The following is a 24,724-nucleotide window of genomic DNA, read 5'->3' as shown; positions in this document are numbered from 1 at the left end:
GCGGACTAATCCGCAGCATGCAGCTTCCTGCTGTTCAGATTCTGAATATATCCTGCATTATGCTGTCTGATAATACACAGGTCTGTTTACTCTCGCCAGGTTCACTTATTATTCTCAGATCAAGCAGTAGACTACTGAAACACTGTTTCCCCTGCCATAGCCCCTCACATTAGTACCACAAACTGCCATGAACAAATGTGCAATTTGGAGTGCACAAGCATTATTTAATCTGCAATTATTATTCTTTCATTTATCCTGTAATGTGTATATTTTGTAGCTAAATGCAAAGTATTATCATTCAAACTTTATGTAGGTACATAACCTGTCCTGGTGTGGCTTGTCCTGCACTCTGTATTCAATCATCAAGTTTGAAGACGACACAACAGTATTAGGCCTGATTACCAACAATGACGGGGACAGCCTACAGGGAGGAGGTGAGGGACCTGGCGGCGTGATGCCAGGAAAATAACTTCTCCCTCAACGTCAACAAAACGAAGGAGCTGATCGTGGACTTCAGGAAACAGCAGAGGGAGCACGACCCTATCCACATCAACGGGACCGCAGCTGAGAAGGTGGAAAGCTTCAAGTTCTTTGGTGTACACATCACGGACAATCTGAAATGGTCCACCCACACAGATAGTGTGGCGAAGGTGCAACAGCTTTTGAGAGCATCCTATTGGGCTGTATCACCACCTGGTACGGTAAATGCAACACTCGCAGCCACAGGGCTCTCCAGTGGGTGGTGCAGTCTGCCCAACAGTTCACGTGGTGCACACCGCCTGCCCTCCAGGACACCTACAGCACCTGATGTCACAGGAAGGCCAAAAAGATCATCAAGGACATAAACTCCCCGTGCCACTGCCTGTTCATCCCGCTATCATCCAGAAGGCAAGGTCCATACATGTTCATCAAAGCTGAGACCGAGAGATTGAAAAACTGCTTCTATCTCAAGGCCATCCCTGTTAAATAACCATCACTAGCCAGCCTCCACCCAGTACCCTGCCCTGAACCTTAGTCATTGTCACTACCCGGCTACCACCCAGTTATTCAACTGTGCACCTTAGAGGCTGCTGCCCTATTGTACATAGACATGGAACACTGGCCACTTTAATAATGGAACACTAGTCACTGCACCTGCAACTAGTCACTTTTATAGTGTTTACATACTGCTTTACTTATCTTATATGTATTTAACTCTATTTTAGTCAATGCCATTCTGACATTTCCATCCTAATATTTATATATTTCTTAATTCTATTCTTTTACTTTTAGGTTTGTGTATTGTTGTGAATTGTTAGATACTACTGCACTGTTGGCACTAGGAACACAAGCATTTCACTACAGCCACAATAACATCTGCTAAATATGTGTATGTGACCAATACAATTTTGATTTACCAAGAGTGCACTGAGTGAATGTTTAAAAAAGATCTTGGTTCCTTTCTAAACATAGCAAGTGATTGCAAAGAGGACTGACCACAAAAATCTTGAAGTGAACTGGCAAGAGAGCCAAGTCCTCATTTTAAAGCCAAGGGTAGTGTGAATCCAGAGAGAATGCAGTTCTTTGGATTTTTTTGCTTCACCCCAGAGTTCACTGAAATCGGTTATTTTAAAGAGGACTATAATGTGAAAACACCCTAACCCTTTTCTCCTGTGTCCCTACAGCGGAGGAGGTCGAGAGGCTGGCCGCAATGCGCTCTGAGTCCCTGGTCCCTGGCACGCACACCCCGCCCATCCGCCGCCGCAGCAAGTTTGCCACTCTGGGCCGTCTCCTCAAGCCCTGGAAGTGGAGGAAGAAGAAGAGTGAGAAGTTCAGGCAGACCTCTGCAGGTAAGGGCCCAAGATGTGAGCGCTTCTTAGATATTCTGCACACGGCCCTGGTTTGCCGCTGGCCTTGGTGTGAACTCCCCTGACAATCTGACCTCTTCCCCTGTCAATTTTACTGCCCTCGCCTGACTATCCACTGGACATGAAAAGATTGCAAGATGTCTTGGTGTTCTGAATCAGCTCCCTCACTCAGACTTTCCATTAGGTCAGTGAGGTGGAGAGCTCAACTCCTCTCTATATTTGGGTTCTTGCTCCTCCAGGCGCTACTGAAGGTTTTGATGTTACCCCGCTTCTCTTTTCCCAAGAGTTTTCTTCCCTGAAGCTGTGCTGGGTAGAACTGGATTTAATGGGGCTTTCTTTAGTGTTCACATTTCCTATTCATGCAGTTGATCATTCATCAGTCAGTGATTTTAGAGATTGGCAATGATGTGATATGCACTTCTTTTTTTTTTTCTTTGTTCACTTAAGGTGTTGAGGGCTTCTCTACTGTGACTGTCGCCTTCTTGCTCTTAGCTTTGAGTCTGGTTCGTATTGCTGACCCAACACTTTACTCTAGCCTCGGGAACTCTGACAGTCCAATGGCTCTGAGTGAAAGCTGACACCTTGACTTCACGACTCTTCGCTCTCTTTCCGCTTTGTATGCATGGTGTCGACTGAATGTTTAAGCCCAGATTTTTTTTTTTTCCTTTCTCCCTCTCCTGAGTGAAATGGAGCAGCAAACTTTAACACAATTTGTTGTTGTGTTAAATCAACGATAAAGCCCAATGAACAAGACTTCTCTCTCTATGTAGTATCTTTTTTTTGTTTAGTCTGTATAATCTAGTCGCCTTTATTTTTCCTACTGGTTACACTAACGGCATATTGAGACCTACTAGCTTTTTCCATTGGACTGGCTTCTGTAAGAGCTTTTCACTTCAGGCCCTTTCTACACTGTGCGGATGTTTGTTTTCAAACACTGGAGAGGACATTGTAGGTGGCTGTTTTTGGATGCATTTGCAACAAACAATATTTATTTTATGCTAGGATGGAGCTCTGTTTGACAAATTAGAACCAGGGTAGGCTATATGGAGACTGCTGAACTCATGTTTTACAGCAGTGGTCTCTGTTGTCCACTGACATTGACCACGTTTACATGCGCACCAACATCCTGTTTATTATTTGGGATACTCAAGTATTATGTTTTTGAGTTGACTCTTATAAACCATCATATCCCGTTTTTACAATAACCCAACTCGGCTCCTATCCCGGTTATGAGTAACCTGAATAAGATACCTGGGATATGCTGCTCTTAGACTGGATACTGTGGCATGTAAACATCTTATACCATTTATTTTTGTTTTTCCATGTCTGTGCAGACTCAGTTTTGCATAGTATCACTGTATAAAGTTCAGATGGGACCATAATTGTTGGAAACATTTCATTTACAGTTTCAAGGAAACGTATGTAAACCCTTTTGGATTGACCTGGATTTCTGCATAAATTGGTCAAAAAATGGTGTTCTGATCTTCCTCCCAAATCACAACAATATACAGTGTGCTTAAACTAATAACGTACACATTATAGTATTTTTCTTGTCTCTATTGAATACATAATTTAAACATTCGCAGTGTAGGTTGGAAAAAGTATGTGAACCCCTAGGCTAATGACTTCTCCAAAAGCTAATTGTCGTCAGGACTCCGCTAACCTGGAGTCCAATCAATGAGATGAGATTGGAGATGTTGGTTAGAGCTGCCCTGCAATATCAAAAAACACTCACAAAATGTGAGTTTGCTATTCACACGAAGCATTGCCTGAAGTGGACCATGCCTCGAACAAAAGATCTCAGAATACCTAAGATTTGCATAAAGCTGGAAAGGGTTACAAATAATCTCTAAAAGCCTTGATGTTCATCATTCCACGGTAAGACAAATTGTCTATAAATGGAGGAAGTTCAGCACTGTTACTACTCTCCCTAGGAGTGGCCGTCCTGCAAAGATTACTGCAAGAGCACAGCGCAGAATGCTCAATGAGGTTAAGAAGAATCGTAGAGTGTCAGCTAAAGACTAACAGAAATCTCTGGAACATGCTAACATCTGAGTCTACGATACGTAAAACACGAAAAAATAAGGATGTTCTTGGGAGGACACCACGGAAGAAGCCACTGTCCAAAAAAAACATTGCTGCACGTCTGAAGTTCGCACGAGCACCTGGATATTCCACAGCGCTACTGGCAAAATATTCTGTGGACAAATTAAACAAAAGTTGTTTGGAAGGAACACCACACTGTGTGAAGAGAAAAAGGCACTGCACGCCAACATCAACCTCATCCCAACTGTAAAGTATGGTGGAGGGAGTGTCATGGTTTTGGACTGCTTTGCTGCCTCAGGGCCTGGACAGCTTGCTATCATCAACAGAAAAAGGAATTCCCAAGTTTTATCAAGACATTTTGCAGGAGAATGTAAGGCTGTGTCCGCCAATTGAAGCTCAACAGAAGTTTGGTGCAACAGGACAACGACCCAAAACACAGTAGTAAATCAACAACATAATGGCTTCAACAGAAGAAAATACGCCTTCTGGAGTGGCCCAGTCAGTCCTGACCTCAACAAGATTTGAGATGCTGTGGCATAACCTTCAGCGGTTCACACCAGACATCCCAAGAATATTGTTGAACTGACAGTTTTTTGTAAAGTGGAATGGTTCAAAATTCCTCCTGTGAATGTTGTGCAGGTCTAATCCGCAGCTACAGAAAACGTTTGGTTGAGGTTATTGCTGCCAAAGGAAGGTCAACCAGTTAAATTAAATCCAAGGGTTCACATACTTTTTCCAACATACAATTCAATAAAGACATGAAAAGGTATAATTATTTATTAGATTAAGCAGATTGTTAGATTAAGCAGACTGTAGCCTATTATAATATAAACTCCTGCAGTATGAAGTGTTTCATGCAGTAAAATTACATTTTCACTTTTCAACCACATTAAATATGCATCAAGACTAACTGAAATACTTTAAGTAACATGCTGGATAATTTTCACAGCTTTTACATTTCCTTAACTGGCCTACAAACTGCATTTGGAAAGTTTGTGTGGTAAATCTCCCCGGTCCCTAAACCTCCTCTGGCAGAAATGAAAGGACTTTTCTGATGTCAACTAGATTGTTGATGATGCCTTCATTCTATTGATTTATGATTTTCTGGTGAGCACGGCTTTGAGTATTCTAGAGCATTAAAGTGGCAATATGTAACTTTTTGTGTGATCTGACCAAATTCACATGGAAATGTGAGTTTGAGCTCAATCATTCTACTTGGAAGCAAGTCTAAGAAGGTAGAACTTTCTATGTATGCTATTTCTATGCTTCCTGTTAAGTTAAAAAAATGTTAAAAAAAATAAATCCTTTCGGTTTTGTATACCAGTTGAAACAATATTTTTGGTTATGGGAAATATTTCAGAGGTTTAGATGGTATAATGATTCTCTACACTATACTAGCTTATTCTTTTCACAAACTGAAATTAGGCAAACTATTCAAGTTTTTCAGCAACCAGGAAATGGCAGCGCGATTACTGCATAGTGCAACTATAAGGAATGAAAAAAGAGAAGTCACGTGTATCAACAGTAATTATAGCCTGCCAAATGTTGGACATTATAAGCAATGTTTTTGTTATTTAATCGCACCTCATTTAAAAAAAAAAAGTTTATTCATGGTTACAGAGATACTCGTGAGCAGGATATCAAAGGTATATGTAAAGGATGTTCCTGAATTAGACCTTAATAACCGGGATGTTAGCGATTTTTATCTGGAATACTATGTGCATGTAAATGTAGTCGTTGATTGTGCAGAAGTTTTAAACTGAAATATTGAGCTAAGCTTAGGTTTGCTCATTGGTCAAGGGTTATCCTTGCTGAACATGACTCCTTGTTTGGCTTGGCTGTTTTTTTTTCTTCTGGTGATTTTGTTTCATGATGTTTATCATTGGGACTCTGACTACAGGCAGGAAGCAGACCAGCTGCTGGGCGTGCAGATGTTCCAGCCAGGTAATTGGATAATGTGAATGTGCACAAGAGGATTATGTATTCTAGTCAGGCAGGAGGGGGCTTTACTCATAACTCCAGGAGTGCGCTAGCAACAGTACTCTGAATACTGAGAGAACTGACAGCTGTGCCTCCTGCCCTATTCCCTGTCTGTCAGGTAGTCAAGTGATCTTATGGAACGGAACTAGAGGTTAATGGATCAGGCTTCATTCCCTGGGTGGGCGGGGCACTAATCTGACCACTCCTAGGTTTGTATTTAATGTAGCCCATTCTATATATATATATATAAGATTCCTTTTATTTTGAATGCCATTGAAAATGCAGATTATTTTGGATTCCTTTTGTTTTTCATGTTATGTAGCTAGACCTGCTGTATGCTCCATGATTGTTGGGTTTAGGCTCAGGATGGGCAGCGGTCCTCAAGCTGCATTTGAATAAATCATTAGAATAATTCATAGCTGCCTGTTCTAAAAAAAAAAGAAAAAGAAAAGGGAAACGAAAGGTAATGCCACCAGATGCCATAACAGCCACACACTGCTTTGTCACTTGTGTACAAAAACCCTCTCTAGCTTTCCCTAAACAGATGCTTGACTCCAGATGTAAGCACCACAACATCTCTGTGACGTGGCATGGAAGTTTTTCAGTGGTTTTGTGAGGCTAACTGGTGAGTGAATTGCCTCGCTAAAAGCCTCCCATTGCATATCCCATGCCTGGGGCTTGATGCTGTAGAGAATGTTCTGCCTCTCCTCTATCTGGGTCAATTCACAGCAGAATAGATTTCTCTCTAAAACTAAGTGTAGCATTTGCAAGTCGATGCCAGTTTCATTTAATATGCTCCGAGACGAGTCCCTCCAATGACTTTGTAATCTGCTCATCTCGGTGCAAATCATGGGTAGTTAGTTTAGCCATGATCGCCAAGGTTTACTGTGAACGGACTGTGGAAAGAATAACTCTTGACTTCACATTGTCACTTTTTCAAGCTCTGGGTCTGAGCCAACTCGCACACTATTACTGTGGAATATAAGTTTTTAATACGATTTCTGGAACCGAGCGACAAGTAGTGGTTTTCTGTGAACACTGAATAGTTTATTTCTAAGTGTACAGTAATATTCTTTCCGTTCCCATTTTCTAGAACCACATGTTTTGTGACAAACCTGAAGACATAGCTGGCCGAGGTTTGTTCCGAATCAGTGGAATTATTGCATAACTGCGCATATCCCATCATCGCTACGCAAGCCGTTATGTCATAAACCTTTTGGTAATTACTCCCCCCCCCCCCCCCCCCCCCCCCCTGGATCACATTTTAAATGTAATCTCAGAATGCGTTTTAACATTCTCACACACAACCCGATTTACCTTCAATATTCAGCAGCTTGGAATCATGGGAAATATTTTGTGAAGCCTGTTTGCTCCTTGTCTGTTCTGATTTTATAAACTCAAATCATGCTAATCAGAGTAGCAATGTATCTGTTGTTAAATGTAGCGGTTTGATAGAATTTAGATGAGGCTTAATGTGAATTTTCTGTGACAAACTAAGATATAGGTTTCAAACCTAAATATATCTAAAAAGAGAATATCATGGTGACCACCAGTCTCTACCAATAATCTTGGTTGTAACACTCCCCCCTAGCCTCACAGCAGTGCGGCAATACCTCTGTGATTTTCATTCCTGGCTGTTACAAATGTGATCTCGTGATTTGCCACAGCTGCCATTACAGAATCATTATCATTTGATTGGCCAGCTTGTGACCGACGTTGTGAATTAGACAGAGGGACGTGATTGGTGCTTTATTGAATGAGGCCATTTAGACCCAAACGGCCTGCTCCTCCCTCAGCCATATCCTTCACACACCAGGAGAGTGGAGGTATTGATCTACTCCACACACTCCCATCATTGAAACTGGCTGACTTCCTCTTGGTATAGGGTGGGAGGAAGTTTTTATTTATTTTTTCTAACAGTGCTTTCCTACTCCTCTGCCTGACTGCTTGTACTAGTATGTAGGTGGAGATCCTTCTCATGGCATTTTTATTTTTGTACAGCAGTCCATTTCTGCAAAATGGCATATTTTTGCACACTACCCAAATTCCATTTCTCCTGAGGCTCCCGTAGAGGTGACTCTTTCTGGACGGTGTAGGGATGTTTTGATCCTGTCTACTTGCCAAACCATCTCTGCGGCAGCCAACCCGTGGCTTCCAGACCATCCCCAACGAGTTTCGCTGGGTAGCCTTTGAAGTTTGGATGGTGTATTAAATATCTGGGTGTCCTGGAGGAGCTCATAATGAAACATAAGGTTACGATAACGTTATTCAATGGGACATTTTAGAACACCTGGGTTCACTCCGACTGGCTGCACTAGAGGCTCACAACAGTTTTGTGTGCCTTCCCTTTTGAGTTTAAGCCATTAGTTATAGTCCACACAGTGTATTGACTGAGCGGGGGGGTTGGAGGGGGGGGGGGGGGGATTGAGGGACCAAGATGTTTTGGGTTCTAATAATTTTGGTGAACGTCCATTAGCATTGGTCCTGGCCCCTACCGTCAAGTGTTGCAGGCGGCTCCTTAGTCCACTCACATGTGCACACCACATTTGCATGCACACGTACTATATGTTTGACACACACACACACACACACACACACACACACACACACACACACACACACACACAGAGTAATCTCACTTGAACAAGAGCCGGTGGTCTGCAGGGAGAATGTTGCGCAGTGTGCTGCTCAAGTATTCTTGCTGATCCTCATTTCACATTCTTAATTGGTTCCTTTGCAGGGGTAGATTTTTAAGTGACAACCGTGATGCTGAACTGCCTGGGTTCAGCCCAGCGCTAGATAATGTCCCTCAACTACCGAGATCTAAATATAGACGGGTTAGCTTTGGGATATGTCTGCTTGACATGCTCATACATAATGCATTACTTTGGGAGGTGTTGCATTGCTCTTATATTATTCTCTTTCATTATTACAAATGAGGTTAAGATCTTCATGCCTTTTGAAGAAATACCTTGAGTTGATACATTGCTTTCCAACTGAATTATGTTAGACATGAGTATTTCAACAGGCTTAACTTTTTTTTTTTAAATGAAATTCTTCTGCTTGATTTTGATGGGCAGTTGGGCATTGATTCATAATATTTTAGACTACGTAAAGGCTATGTGAAACTGAGTGTGTTCACATTTTTGCACCCATCCCTCGTCACCCGTGTCCCTATGGTGAATGCATGACCTCTTGGGAACATAGTGTGACGCACTGTACCCGTGATGACCAGAGTGCCAGTGACGTGTGGGTGCTCAGTCCCAAGTGTGCAGATCAGTGTTGGGAGCCAAGTGAACACATTATGGAAATGACCAGGGGAAAATTGCCAATATTAACTAATTGATGATGTGGGTGATCCAACATAATCTTCATGCTTGTTTCTCTAATCGTATGATTAGCTCTACAACAGGGATCACTAACTAGATTCAGCCACAGGACCATTTTAATTTAACTAAAATAAAATGCATGTAAAAAGTGGATGGTCAGGAGGCCGGAACATAATTACAAATAATTTTGTAGACTGCAAATTGAGTTCAAGAAGGCCAAACAGTTATTTTTGACTAAAACATAATCATTTCAAACCTTGCTTAATATGTGTATATGATCATAAACAGTGTCTTCAGAAAGCAGTCATACCACTTGACTTACTCCACATTTTGTTACAGCCTGGATTCAAAATGGATTCAAGTGATTTTTTTTTCTCTCACCCGTCTACACACTATCCCATAATGACAGTGAAAACATGTTTTTAGACATTTTTGCAAATGTATTTTAAATGACATAGAGATCTAATTTACATAATTATTCACACCCCTGAATCACCTTTGGTAGCCACTACAGCTGTCTTTCTTGGTAAGTTTCTAAGTGCTTTGCACACCTGGACTGTACAATATTTGCCCTTTTTTTTTTAAATTTATTTTTTAAATCTTTAATTCTTCAAGCTCTGTCATGGGTTATTGACCATTGCTAGACAGCCATTTACAAGTCTTAGCATAGATTTTCAAGCAGATTTAAGTCAAAACGGAACATTCACTGTCTTCTTGGTACACCTCCAATTTAGGTTTGGCCTTGTTTTAGGTTATTGTCCTGCTGAAAAGTGAATTCATCTCCCAGTGTCTGGTGGAAGGCAGACTGAACCAGGTTTTCCTCTAAGATTTTTTTCCTGTGTTTAGTTTCATTCCATAAAAAAAAATGTCCATGTAAAAAAACCCGATTACAAGCATACCCATAACATGATGCAGCCACAACTAGGCTTGTAAATATTGAGTGATTTACCCCAAACAGAACACTTTGTATTCATTTTTTTCCAGTATTACTTTAGTGCCTTGTTGCAAATAGGATGCATGTTTTGGAATATTTGTATTCTGTACAAGTATGTGGAGTAACTACAAAGTTGAGCCATCACCTTTAAACTCTAGCTGTTTTTAAAGTCACCATTGGCCTCATGGTGAAATCCCTGAGTGGTTTCCTTCCCCTCCAGCAACTGAGTTAGGAAGGACGCCTGTATATTTGTAGTGACTGGGTGTACACCATCCAAAGTGTAATTAATAACTTCATCATGTTCAAAGGGATATTCAATGTCTGCTTTTTAATTTTTTTACCCGTCCACCAATGGGTGGCCTTTGTAAGGCATTGGACTGTTTTGAAATTCACTTCTCAACTGAGGGACCTTACAGTGTCGGATACAGAGGTCAAGTAGTCATTAAAAAATAGTGTTAAACACTATTCCACCCGGTGAGTCCATGCAACTTGTGAGTTGTTAAGAAATGTTTTACTCCAGAACTTATTTATGCTTGCCATAACAAAGGGGTTTGATCAGTATTGACTCAAGACATTTTCATCTTTTCATTTATGAATTTCGTAAACATTTTGAAAAACATAATTCCACTTTGACATTATGGGGTATTGTGTGTAGGCCAGTGACGACGAATGTAATTAATTATTACATTCAGGCTGGACCACAACAAAATGTAGAAGTCATCGAGGGGTGTGAATACTTTCTGAAGGCACTGTACCTCTATGCGTGGGAATATTTTGGAACAGATTTCCTAAATAAAAATCACTTGGTGCTGATTTGCATTTATTTTAATACATTTTTTTTTTTTTTTTAAATAAAACACTTGTTAAATTTTTTTTATTTTTTTAATTGCTCAGAACTTGGAGGCAAATAGTTGGAACACCGCTCTACAACAACCATAATCAAGGGTTACCATGTAGGTTTGAGTGATGTTTTTCCATATACGAATGCTCCTGCACACACAACTGCATCTGCACCATTGATATAATTTATGTTTACATGATTTAACAATCCTCATGCTTTCTCCCATGTTTTTCCTTCAGTGTTGGAGAGGAAGATGTCGGTAAGGCAAAGCAGAGAGGAGCTGATAAAGAGAGGCGTGCTGAAGGAGATCTTTGAGAAAGGTGAGATGCTTTCCTCCCTATCAATCATTTAAAGGATCAAATGAATTTAATCCTGTGCCCCTAAAATGTTTTGCTTATCAATGTTTTGTCATCCTACAGTGAATTAGTGTGTGTGTGTGTGATTTTATTGCATGTTCTGCTCAGCTAAATGCCAAATGGCATTACTTTCAGAAAGTCATTCAGCCACTTTCTAGTTTAAGGCTTTTTTTCTTGACTCCTAAAGTGCATTGAAATCATTTAGTGATTTGTGTGTGTGTGGCCACCAGTTAGACCTCTCCCTCTCACTCACTCTTTGTAATTGTTTTTGATTTTCTTATGTTGCACTTACCCCAACATTTTTTTTATGATTCTTCTTACTATGTTTGAATCCTTAAGGGTGCATCAATCTAAGTAACATTATAAAAATACATTTAAAAAAATGGTCCCAGAAATTGGTCTTCTCAAAAACATCTGTAGCTTCCGAATGGTTTGGCCTACAAACTAATATAGCCACTCTATGGAAAGATGCTACCCTGATTATGGATAGTCCTGAATGAATCGTGAATGAGTAAGAAAGACGCGTACACATCATACACCCCCCCCCCCCCCCCCCCAATAAAAATGCTAACCTCACCTGTTTTTGTAATGGCCCGCAGGTCATTTTATTTGGCCCACCAAGTTCTGAGCAATTAAAAAATATATATATATGTTTTACATAAGACCAAACACCAGCGAATCAGCTCCAAGGATGTTAATTTTGGAAATCCTTTCACACATAATAGAGAGAGACAGTGCCTTCAAAGTATTCACACCCCTTTGCTTTTTCCACATTTTGTTGTTACAGTGTGAATTTAAAGGAATTACGATAACTGGAGGTAGCATTTTTTGGGAGGGTATGAAATTTGTGCGTAGGGCTGTTTTGGTGACCATATTATGCCACGCCACCAGTCTCAATGTCAACAGTGAAGAGGTGACTCCGGGATGCTGACCTTCTAGGCAGAGTTCCTCTGTCCAGTGTCTGTTCTTTTGCCCAGCTTAATTTTTTCTTTTCATTGGCCAGTCTGAGATATGGCTTTTCTTTACAACTCTGCCGCTATGTTCCCTGAGACCAACCAGAAATGTTTCCTTGGCCACATATTCCCTGATTTTCATAAAACCGCCACACTTGTGGTCTCCTTTTGCATCAAATGTTGTGATCGGAAAAATAATAGGCTAGGTGCAGCTGGTGCATGTCAATCAACTCATTCAGTGCAGGGGTGTAGTGCTGCCAGAGCGCACCGGAGACACTCTGCCACTTCTCACACGGTGGTGCACATTATCCTCTTAAGGTTCATACCCTTTAAAAAAAAAAAAATTGCCTAAAATTACATACCCAAATCTAACTTCCTGTAGCTCAGGACCTGAAGCAAGGATATGCATATTTTTGATACCATTTGAAAGGAAACACTTTTGAACTTTGTGGAAATGTGAAATTAATGCAGGAGAATATAACGCACTAGATCTGGTAAAAGGTGATAGAAAAAAAAAGAGTTTTCGATTTTCTTTTTGTTCCATCCTTTTTGAAATGCAAGAGAAAGGCCATAATCTGGTATTGCAGTTTAGGCGCAATTTAGATTTTGCAATGTGTGTCCAAAGTTTCAGATTGATCCAGTGAAGTATTGCAATACTGCACAATATGTTGGATCAAGTGTTCCCAAATGTGCCAAATTGGTCAATTGATACGTTTTCAGGTACATAACTACAGAGAACATACATGTTGTATTACCATATAATTTCTGTAAGTTTACGCACTCCCAGGAATGTCCTACACAATGGATCATCAGCTTATACACTAACACATCTAGATGACGGGGTGGGTGTGGAGCCAGAGACAGCAGGGGTTCAAACTGTAGAGCCCAGTTCCTACATTTGAATATAAAAATAGATTTTTATCAAACCAACTATGCTACATTTTATCTCTGGGACCCTCAGGATGACAAATCAGAGCAAGATTACTGAATAAGTACATTATTTACCTTCAGAGGTGAACGTATCAAGCCAGCCCATATAATACATGTCTATGTCCTGAAAAGATGGCTGCTAATCACATTGGTGCACGTTAGCTCTACCGTCCCGGTATAGGGACACCAATCGCGTAGAGGTTTTTAACTACAGCTGCTCTAATTTTCTCACTAAAACAGTTATTCAATTGCAAGAAGATTGAAATGCATATTCCAAGGTGTCCCGCAAAATCATCCTCTTGTCCTGTATTTGGGTATTTTAAAATGTGGTCACCCTACCAGCATGAGTGAGGGGATAAGAAATGACCTGCGGGAAAGTGGCCTGCATCAGCTATTCCAGTGTATATGCTGACATGTATTTTTGCCCCTGTTCCTGCCGATTTTGATAATGGGCCATTCTAAATCCAAACTAATTTGACATAAAGGCAATATTAAATTAAGAATAGTCTGATGGGTGAAAATACGATTACTTGATGAGAGAACAGTGTGTGCAGCTTGAGGCAAGGAATGGAGCGCAAGCTTTTCTTTGCGACTTTATCAAAGTCCTATAGTCTCATCATGCAGACCATAAGCTATATGTTTTGATTTCTAAGGTTTGCATCATTCATAACTAAAGTTGCCAAATAACTCTAAATCTAGTGTATAGGACCAGTTTCAACTGATCACTTTTGCTCAACATAGCCACTTCAAATGCGTTCGCATTTGCTCTGGAATGGGGAAAAATAATATTTATATTTTATTCGGCTAGGTTCAATTATAATTTTTTTGCTATAAAATAATGGCACAGGACTTTTACACATCTTGTCTGCAAAACGAACGGGATGGGATGGCGCGTAGCCAGATAGCATACAGTAGGCCAACTCATATTCTCCCTATCATAATGTTTCATTAGACCTGCCTAAAATAAATCATGGCTTTATTGTGATGGTGTATATTAAATAGACATTTAAAAAAAAAAAAATTTTCATGTAGATGTTCCAAAGGCTTGCATCAGTGCCTTGTATGTGTGGAGGACTGAAGATCCTAAAAGGTGTTTATGTTAAAGGTCAATTACCATGAGACCGCTAGTCTTTTGCATCACAATAACCGACTAACACATTTTCATTACCACCACAGCCCTATTTGTGCGTCTTAACTTTCCCACTCATCATGATTCATTCAGGGCGATCCATAATCATGGTAACATCTTTCCATAGAGGGGTCATATTAGTTTGTAGTCTAAACCTTTCGGACGCCACAGACGTTTTCAATAAAATAAATAAGTTAGTTGGCACAGGGATGGATGGGGAACTCAGTCCTTGGAAGCCAGAGTGGTGTCACACCTTTTCCCCCATCCCTAGCAAACACAGCTGCTTAAACGAATTGCATTCTAAACTGAAGATCATGATTTTAGTTGATCATTGGAGTCCGGTGTGTTAGCTAGGGCAGAAGTGTGACACCAATGAGGCTCCCTGGGACTGGCGTTGCCCATCTCTGGGTTGGCATGTCTTGGGGGTATGCTATTTGTGCATCTAACTTTCTCACTCGTCATTATTCAGGACTGTCCATAATCATGGTAGAATCCACATTAATGTAGAAGGGTTTAGATGCATTCTCATTTAAAGTAAACTTGACTCAAATGACACAAAATTAATTACAATTTCTATTGGGCACGAAATAATCTGAAACATAACAAATATATGAATGATAAAAAAAAATAAAAAATGTATAGCCTACTGTTTTCAAACTCCTCCTTCCTTTGTGTTGATGGCATTTGGGAAATGGAATAAGCGAAACGGATAGCCTGATCCCTCTCAAACCCTGTCCTTTTTATTGGAGCGATGGTTCCTCAAGTCTGATTTTGCTCACGTGCTGTAGTAGGCTGACTCATTTGCATTCAAGCTTTTGTGCTCCTCTTAGGAACAACTCTCTTACCTGACAATGTGCATGAAGAAAAGTATTCTGAAACGGTCAACCAAGGAAAGTTTTTACTACTGCTATCAAGTTATGGTTTCAAAGGGGTATTTTGAGGCCCCATGTGTCAGACGTCAGTCTCTCTCTCTCTACGGCATTTCCCAGCTACACGTCCATGGACCTCATGCTGCCAGCCTGCCACAACCGTCATTATGCAACCGTTAAATCACTTCTTTTTTTGTTGACATGGTGAGGAATTGGTCCTTGGGAAGCTGTCAGACTCCACTGTTTGAACATCTCTCAGAGTATCTTCACTTAACAATGAGTCATTCTTTCCTCGCCGTCGTTGCTAGCGGGAGGCGACCTCTTGATGCGAAAGGAACAAGGAGCTGTGGTGCATTTTGAGTTTCACAGCAGGATCTGATGGGCGCAAAACACGCCTGTATAGGAGGATTGATTTGTGTGTGTATATACACGGTGCATTTGGAAAGTATTCAGACCCCTTAACTTTTTCCACATTTTGTTATGTTACAGCCTTATTCTAAAATGGATTAAACAGTTTTTTAAATCTACACACAATACCCCCATAATGACAATGCAAAAACGGGGTTTTAGAAAATTTTGCACATTTTATAAAATAAAAAAAAACTGATCACATTACATAAGGATTGACCATTTAATCAGTACATTGTTGACACACCTTTGGCAGAGATTACAGCCTTGTCTTCTTGGGTATGACGCTACAAGCTTGGCAGATCCTTCTCTGCACATCCTCTCAAGCTCTCAGGTTGGATGGGGAGCGTTGCTGCATAGCTATTTTCAGGTCTCTCATAGATGTTCGATCGGGTTTAGGTCCGGCTCTGGCTGGGCACTCGGACATTCAGAGACTTGTCCCGAAGCCACTCCGGCATTGACTTGGCTGTGTGCTTAGGGTCGTTGACCTGTTGGAAGGTGAACCTTCGCCCCTGTCTGAGGTCCTGAGTGCTCTGGAGCAGGTTTTCATCAAGGTTCTCTCTGTACTTTCCCCCGTTCATCTTTGCTTCGATCCTGACTAGTCTCCCAGTCCCTGCCGCTGAAAAAGCTCCACACAACATGATGCTGCCACCACCATGCTTTACCGTGGGATGGTGCCAGGTTTCCTCCAGATGTGACGCTTGGCATTCAGACCTAAGAGTTCAATCTTCAAACTCCAAGCAGGCTGTTGTGCCTTTTACTGAGGAGTGTCTTCCATCTGGCCATTCTACCGTAAAGGCCTGATTTGGTGGAGTGCTGCAGAGATGGTTGTCCTTCCGGAAGGTTCTCCCATCTCCAGAGGAACTCTGTCAGAGTTACCATCGGGTTCTTGGTCACCTCCCTGATCAAATCCATTATTCCCTGATTGCTTGTCTGGGTGGGTCCAAACTTCCATTTTAAGAATGATTGAGTCCACCGTGTCCTTGGGGACCTTCGATGCTGCAGAAATGTTTTTGTACCTTTCACCAGATCTGTGCCTCGACACAATCCTGTCTCGGAGCTCTACGGACAATTCCTTCGACCTCGTGGCTTGGTTTTTGCTCTGACATGCACTGTCAACTGTGGGACCTTATATAGACAGGTGTGTGCCTTTTTCCAAATCATGTCCAATCAATTGAATTTACCACAGGTGAACTCAAGTTGTAGAAACATCTCAAGGATGCTCATGGAAACAGGATGCACCTGAGCTCAATTTCGAGTCTCATAGCAAAAGGTCTGAATATTTATTATGTAAATGTATTTGTTTAAAACATTTTTTTTTTAAATATTTGCAAACATTTTAAAAGTTTGCTTGGTCATTATGGTGTATTATGTGTAGATTGAGGAAAAAAAGATTTGATCCATTTTAGATTTAGGCTGTAACATTACAAAATGTGGAAAAAGTGAAGGGGTCTGAGTACTTTCTGTCTGCACTGTGTGTGTGTGTGTGTGTGTGTGTTTGTATTGCGCAACCATATCCTTCTCTTGAATGATGCAGCACCTGATTTCTCTTGTAGACCTTCATTTCCATTTCATCTGTACATTATGTTCATGATTTGTGTTTGTTTCTCCAGCAACCGTGGAGTTCCGATCCTCGATGGAGGGCGGAGTCTGTACTCAGGAGCCCTCTAGTATGAAGTCGTCTATGGTCCTTCCTTCAAAGAAATCTGTTGGTTTCCTCTGCAACGTTCAGGACAACGCCGCCAAGCCCCCCATGTACCACAAACAGCCCCCTGCGCTCCCCCCCAGACCTTTCAACAGGATTCCCAACTACAGCACAGGTAATCGTACAGACACCAGCGGCCCTGCCACTGATGCCCCTCGTTTCAGACTTATACAAACGCACTTAATGTGCCAAAAACGTAGAGCTGGGCGACATGGACAAAAATCCATATGGCGATTTAAATTATTTGATGCGAGAACAATACCTTAATGAAAGTGTACTAGTTCTTTTTATAATTTTTTTTATTGCCCTTTAAACTACTACTAGTCTGATTTATTGTAGCCATCAATTCTCCGATTAGCAATCACCCATATAGCAAACGTATTTCATTTCAAACGTCACATTTCTGTCGTACAGGCTACTTATTGCAATGAACGATATTAGCAAAATGCCTACGATAATTGGTCGGTGTAGATTTTATTTTCAAAGACGACCCCACAAAAATATTTGCTTATCCTCAACAAAGAGAAAGTGGACTGGACCGATTTCACACGCGCTTCTTGTAATGGTCTCTCCCCTGAGGGTGTTAAAGGACGACCACATGTCTCCATCTAAGGCCCAGACCTGTCAGCAACGGGGACATTGGGACAAGTGTTTTTATATACAGTATAATCATGTTTGGCACTCCGCACATTGAATACCAAGATTAAAGATTGACTGAACTGGCAAAGGGTTTATGGTATAGAGCTCCGAGACGGAGACTTGAACGTTTTGTTTGGGCAGTTACGTAGTTGAATAATCCTAAACATATTGCCGGTGTGCACGCGCACGGTGTCTCTGTGCAGATGGCGGATGGAGAGATTAGTGTCATTAAGTCCCAGTGTAGCCAGGTCAGCTGTACTCAGGCCCTGACAGACAATCTGCCAGTCAGCTAGAAGTGGCAATAGCCTAATCTAATTCTCCCTGCTCAAGTCCGGGCCTTCTACTGTACATTGTCACGTCTGTCCACTGTATCGGACTGCTGCCTGAGTCTTACAATATGGCCAAGCGCAGGTCACGTGTCCAGGAAACTCATGCAATTATACTCAACAATTAGCGGCTTTGAAGAAGTAACATGTCAAAGTCCCTGCACTAATTCAGAAAAAAGTGACCTTGACGTTTACCTGTTTCAGTCTTTTCTTTCTCTACCCATCTCTCTCTTTCCAGACTCTTGCCAGCAGATGAAGCTGTCCTGTATGCCAGGCCAGGGAGGGAAGCTCTCTCCTCCGCTACCTCCCAAGAAGGTTATGATCTGTGTGCCTCAAGGGGGAATGGACAGCTCCTCCCCCTCCCCCCTCAGCACTTTCTCCCAGCAGAAGTGCCCCCCTCCACAGGGCCATCCCCCCCACCATGGCCCTCTGCTGCCCTCGCAGCTCACAGCCCTGGCCAACCTCCACCAGGGCCTCCTGGGGGGTGGCAACCACCATAACCACGGGCACACCCACAACCATGGCCACAGCCACCCGCTCCAGCTGCAGTACGGCTCCATGCAAGGCCACACCCCCAGCCGCATCATCGAGGAGCTCAACAAGACGCTGGCCTTCAACCTGCAGAGGCTGGAGAAGTGAGTTGTATACACCATATTAAATAAAACTGTAATTTGTGTCTCTATGGTTGTATAGCAGGTAGAAATTCATCGTTTTGAGATGACACAACTTTATATAATGGGAGTTGAGTGTCAAAAATGTCAAAATGAAATATGAATACTTTTTTTCCCAATGCATGTTCAGTGTAGCAGGTCCAGCTGGTTTGTAGTTCAGGTCACCCCTGCCTTGTGATATTGGGGTCAGGCTGCCACCATGTGGCTCTGCTGTAGATGTCTGACCCAGCTCGCCCTGTCCTACTGCTACAGCGTGGCCCACTTTGACAGCAGTCTGTGTGTGCACCATGGCACCCGGATCTCTTCCAAAGGCCAACCTGGCACAGCATGTCCTGTTCTCTACCCTACCAAACATTGGAAAAAGGAATACAGAGAAATGTATTGGTAACTTGAGCATGTAATTTCTCTATAGCTTATGTAACATTTGGTTGCCGAAATCTAAAAATGGGACAAAAAAAAGAAAGAACTCGACAAGAATCAATCTGTCAGCCATTCTTCATCGCCCCGATCTTTCAATTGAGATGAATTGAAACGGGACGGGGACAGAGCCAGTATTATCATATCGCATGTGTAGAGGGGTAGAATAGAAGCGCTAGGTACCCTTAATTATTCAGGTAGACATGAGTACAATACAGCCTCACAACAGGGGGTCCATCTATCGTATGTATGTATGTATGTATGTATGTATGTATGTATGTATGTATGTATGTATGTATGTATGTATGTATGTATGTATGTGTGTGTGTGTGTGTGCACACGTTTGTTTTACTGTCCTTGTGGGGACCAAACAATTGATTCCCATTCAAAATCCTCTTTTCCCTAAACTTAAATGTAAACCTAACCTCTGAGCCTAAAATAGCCCTTTTCCTTGTGGGGGCTGGCGAAATGTCCCCACTTGTCCTAATTAACCTTGTTTTACTATCCTTGTGAGGACTTCTGGTCCCTACAAGGATAGTAAAAAACCCAAAACATACACACCCTTCCTCCCTGGTCCTCTGATTACTTGCTTTGCGTGTCTCATGGTGAGCTGAACGGCCCTCAGTGGGCGCTCACAGCAGGGGCTTGTGGGTAGTCTGTGTGATATCCGTGTATGATATGATGATTAAAACCCCACTCTGCAGTATGAAGCCAGTCCCTCGCACCGACCAGTTAATTGACCACTTTGTTTAATTCGACCTGAATGGTCTGTGACATGAAGGATGTGGTAAATTATCTCATGGTATGTAGACTGTGTGGCTGTCAAACAGACTGAACTCCCATCTAGGAACCTGTGGCTCAGATAACCAGAAATGTGTGACTGTCTTACTAGCTCAATGGTTGCAAGTCAAGATGGACAATTTTGTGCTAATGACCATGATCCAGAAATGGCTAGCTCATAGCCTCCGTCTCACACTGAGGTGCGTCAAGGTAATTCCAGCAAGACTTCAATTTCTCAGATGACTTCCACAGGAGATGGGAATGAGTCAACCACTTGTAGAGTCATGGTCATAATGACTCTATAGCGCATTGCATTTCTATAGCAACCATTAGATTCCCATGGGAACGTGGGATAGTGGTAGATGGGCGAGATTACTATGAAGAAGATTATATCCATTATGACTCTCTTGTCCCTGCAGCAATGCAATGCATTCTGGTCAGTGTAGTCTGCTGGACAGAAGCCAGGTGCCCTCTGTGGTCATCGACGAGGACAACAAGGAGAACATGCCCAACGAGTCCGACTACGAGGACCTACCCAGCATGTACAAAGATGAGGATGAATATGATGACGAGGATGATGATGATTCGCTCTTTACAAGTAAGGGTTTCATACACACACACACACACACACACACACACACACACACACACACACACACACACACACACACACACACACAGATAAGTGTCCCCTAAGCCACAGATGTTTTGTATTTTCTTTTAACTAGCGGCGTCTCTGCACTATAGGTACCCTGCTCTGGTCATTTCTTTGTTTAACTCCTGTTGTCTTTGTGTAGGTACCCTGGCTCTGAAGGTGTTGAGGAAGGACTCTCTGGCCGTCAAGCTGAGTAATCGTCCATCTAAGAGTGAGCTGGAGGAGAAGAACATCCTGCCAATGCAGACTGACGAGGAGAGGCTGGAGTCCAGGCAGCAGATAGGCACCAAGCTCACACGGTGAGAGAGCGAGGGCACACAGACTGCCCAGGCAGAACTCTCATAACGAGATGGACCAGAGTCTTCTCAGTAGTGCAATTATCAGCCACAGACGGTTAGTGACTAAAACCGACTCGATTGTGTTTCTGTAAATAGAGAGCCTTGCCCGCTTTTATATGTTAAATATCTTCATCACCCTTAATGTAGCGCTAGACTAAGTATGCCTCTTGTCTGCTGCAGTGAAGACTGGCAGCTCTGTGTTTTGAAAGGCGTGTCCATTTCTACTCTAAGAGCTGTCAGGAAACTGTTTAACAATAAATATGGCACTTTGGCCCACTGGGAAAATGGTCTGACATCCCTTCTAACATAACTTGCTATGACTCATGTCAAACATTTTTTTTTTATTCTTCTTCCGTCTGTTTTTTTTTTTTTTTAAGATAAAAACCCGCCGTCTCATTTAGAGGGGCGCTGAGAAATGAGCTGACGTCATTTCAGCAATGCATAATCTCGGTCTCTCTGTTCGCTCTCCCTCTTTTCTTCCCACGGCCTGCCATCCTCCCTCGCTCACTGAATCACCACTGTGATATGTGTCAAGCCATTACCACCCCACTCCTCCACACTCTCTCTGTGCCGAGACGGAACACGGTGGTTACACACACACACACACACAACACAGCAGTAACACCCTCCCTCGCTTCATCTTTCATTTGAAACATGGCAATAATACAGATGGGTTCTTTTTAATCCAAGGAGAAAATAACATGGCTGTGCCGGCAGACAGAGGCTGTCTTAAGGCCCACTGTTATCATTAGGGCTTCCCTAATGATTTTATGATTTTGAATCTACCATCACTGAACAGGATGCTGGACCGAACTGTTCGGTTTGGACCGAACCTGCGAGTGGGGAGACAATGAGATGGTAGTGAATAAAAGGCTGGATGGAATGGAAAGGGGGGTGGAGGGGGGGTAGAAGAAGAGAGGGAACATTATGGTTTGATGTGAAAGAGAAGAGGCCGTACTCTGCTACTAATCCCTGCTGTGATTGGCTCACGGTGTGGTGTTCGCAGAAGGTCTTGTTGTTATGTGGCAAGCAGCCGCAAGCGGAGAATGCAAACGGAGTAAACTATTACACAGAGTGGAATGGATCTCTTGTGATATGGATATTGCACATGTCATTACATAACGACGTGAATTCCATTGAATTGTGCAGCTCTAGTGCTACCTTTGAGCAGGGGTCTTCCCCCACCCCCCCCACCTTTTATTTAACCAAGTAGGACAGTTGAGAACAAGTTCTCATTTACAACTGCGACCTGGTCAAGATAAAGCAAAGCAGTGCGTCAACCACACAGAGTTGCACATAAACAAACCTACAGTCAATAACACAATAGAAAAACTATGTACAGTGTGTGCAAATGTAGAAGAGTAGGGAGGTGAACGGGCCATAGAGGCAAAATAATACAAATCTAGCATTAACACTGGAGTGATAGATGTGCAGATGATGATGTGCAAGTAGAGATACTGGGGTGCAAAATAGCAAGAGGATAAATGACAATATGGGGATGAGGTAGTCGGGTGCGCTATTTACAGATTGGCTGTGTACTGTACATATGGGTACAGTGATCGGTAAGCTGCTCTTAATCATGGCTCTGGTCAAAAGTAGTGCACTATATAAGGAATAGGGTGCCATTTGGGATGCACACAGAATCAACTCCCAATTTCATGCTATTTTCCACATGCATTGTGCTCCTCTGTAGCAGGTCTCTTTGTGGCAGGCCAGTATAAATGGATGGTTCTAATCCCGGAGGAGGTCTTTATGACCTTAACCATCTCTTCTCTCATCTTTTCTCCTTATTCTGACGGAGATGAGGGAAGATGTGGTAGACGGCATAATATAGGGTTGTTGATATTTTTTATTTCATAAATACTGAAATATCCTACTCCAGTAGATGTACTGCTAGTTTAATGATATTTTATACAAGTATAAGTAAAACGACTGGTGTGTAAAATGATGTGAGTAATAATTAGTCAGTTAAAGTAATTTAGTTAATAAAAATGTAAGAATGTACCTTATAGCTAATTTCGCTACGACACATGATCTTTTCCATGCAACACATTGAAAAAGGAAGCAGAAATGAATGTACAGTATGAATTAAGTACATGTATTGTTTGAGTTGCAGCAAGGCACATCTGTATAAAAAAAAAAAAGAACAAAAAAATATTTGTCCATACTAATTGAAAATAAATTAAACATCGCAAAGCAATTACAATGTGTTGATGAATTTAAGAAATACATTATTTTGTATTTAAAATAAATCACCCATTCACTCTATTTTCCTTCCCTCGCTCTCAAATTCACAACAGTCCAAATGGAGTAGTGCCAGGGCACACTGGACATACCTAAAGAATTATGTCAAATTAGCTCTGAATGCAACAATGGAACATCATGGAAATACTCAATTGTGAGCCAACCTCCCTGAAATACAGAAGGGGCTATAGATGTTGCATTAGATCGATCAATTATATACAGGCTACATGTAGAGACGAGAGTTCTTCTCGGCTCCAAATAATTTGACCCCGGACCTGACTTCATATTTAAAGAGGGGGATCCGGACCCAAGAATAATAAGACCTGAACTCTACCGGACCCAATGACACTCAGACCTGACCCCTATTCTAACAAGTCCCTGTCTAGACTAGACCCCAAATTGATTATCAGCTCTTCTGAGTAACAAACAGGTCTTTTTATATGTTAGCTAGGCTTTCATTAAACTTAAAATAAATATGCTATAGACTATGCAGAGCCGTGGTTAGGTCCACTCTATCAGCTGTAGTTACATAGACCCGATGACAATCAAATATGACCAGACTTGAACCAAAGGAAAAGTTATTTTTATCTTGGACCTGGTTGGGTCTCGGGGGTTCGGGTGGACACATGAAGAGCACTAGGTACAGAGTACATTAGGTTATGTAGTGTTCCTTGAGCAACAACAAGGCGTTACAGTATGTCCTAAGGCCTTCATTTCTCTCTGAACTTGCTATTCAGTTTCAGCAGGAGCTGATTGTCAAACTGAATCGAGTCTATCCTGGTTCGCTTTGCAGTGAAGACCAGTTCAACATAGCTAAAAAGACACTCACAGATGGTAGAGGCAGGCAGAGCTGTGTTCAGTTTGAGGGACAACTTCTTTTATATATGGAAAGGAATGCAGCAAGTCCATCCTGTCTGAAACACAGGCAAAGTACCCATCCAGCTCCCCTGTGCTTTGTGACCTTTTTGGCATTGATGATGAGAAATCCTCTTCATCAGATGAATGCGGCATCTCTTGCTCTTTCGTCTACTGTTATTGTGTCAAGATTATGCTTCAGGTAGACCACGAGATCTTCAGTTCCTTGGCGATTTCTCGCATGGAATAGCCTTCATTTCTCAGAACAAGAGTAGACTGGCGTGTTTCAGAAGAAAGGTCTTTATTTCTGGACATTTTGAGCCTATAATCGAACCCACAAATGCTCCAGATACTCAACTAGTCTAAAGAAAGCCAGTTTTATTGCTTCTTTAATTAGCACAACCGTTTTCAGCTGTGCTAACATGATTGCAAAGGGGTTTTCTAATGATCAATTAGCCTTTTAAAATTATAA

General features: G+C 41.9%; 1 protein-coding gene across 5 annotated transcripts in view; it reads left to right on the top strand.

Moving 5' to 3' along the window:
* Positions 1-24,724, top strand: part of LOC110508627 (phosphatase and actin regulator 1) — a 90,213-nt gene that overhangs the window by 47,511 nt on the left and 17,978 nt on the right. For all 5 annotated transcript variants that reach the window (XM_036965991.1, XM_021589283.2, XM_036965988.1 and 2 more), the window contains exons 2-7: positions 1,665-1,829; positions 11,217-11,297; positions 17,236-17,442; positions 18,531-18,927; positions 20,580-20,758; positions 20,958-21,114. In XM_036965991.1, the coding sequence (XP_036821886.1) occupies positions 1,665-1,829; positions 11,217-11,297; positions 17,236-17,442; positions 18,531-18,927; positions 20,580-20,758; positions 20,958-21,114 (1,186 nt within the window). The remainder of the gene's footprint in view (positions 1-1,664; positions 1,830-11,216; positions 11,298-17,235; positions 17,443-18,530; positions 18,928-20,579; positions 20,759-20,957; positions 21,115-24,724) is intronic.

The sequence above is a fragment of the Oncorhynchus mykiss genome, chromosome 28, assembly GCF_013265735.2.
Source record: "Oncorhynchus mykiss isolate Arlee chromosome 28, USDA_OmykA_1.1, whole genome shotgun sequence".
NCBI classification, from domain to species: domain Eukaryota; kingdom Metazoa; phylum Chordata; class Actinopteri; order Salmoniformes; family Salmonidae; genus Oncorhynchus; species Oncorhynchus mykiss.
This window is presented reverse-complemented; position numbering and strand designations above follow the sequence as displayed.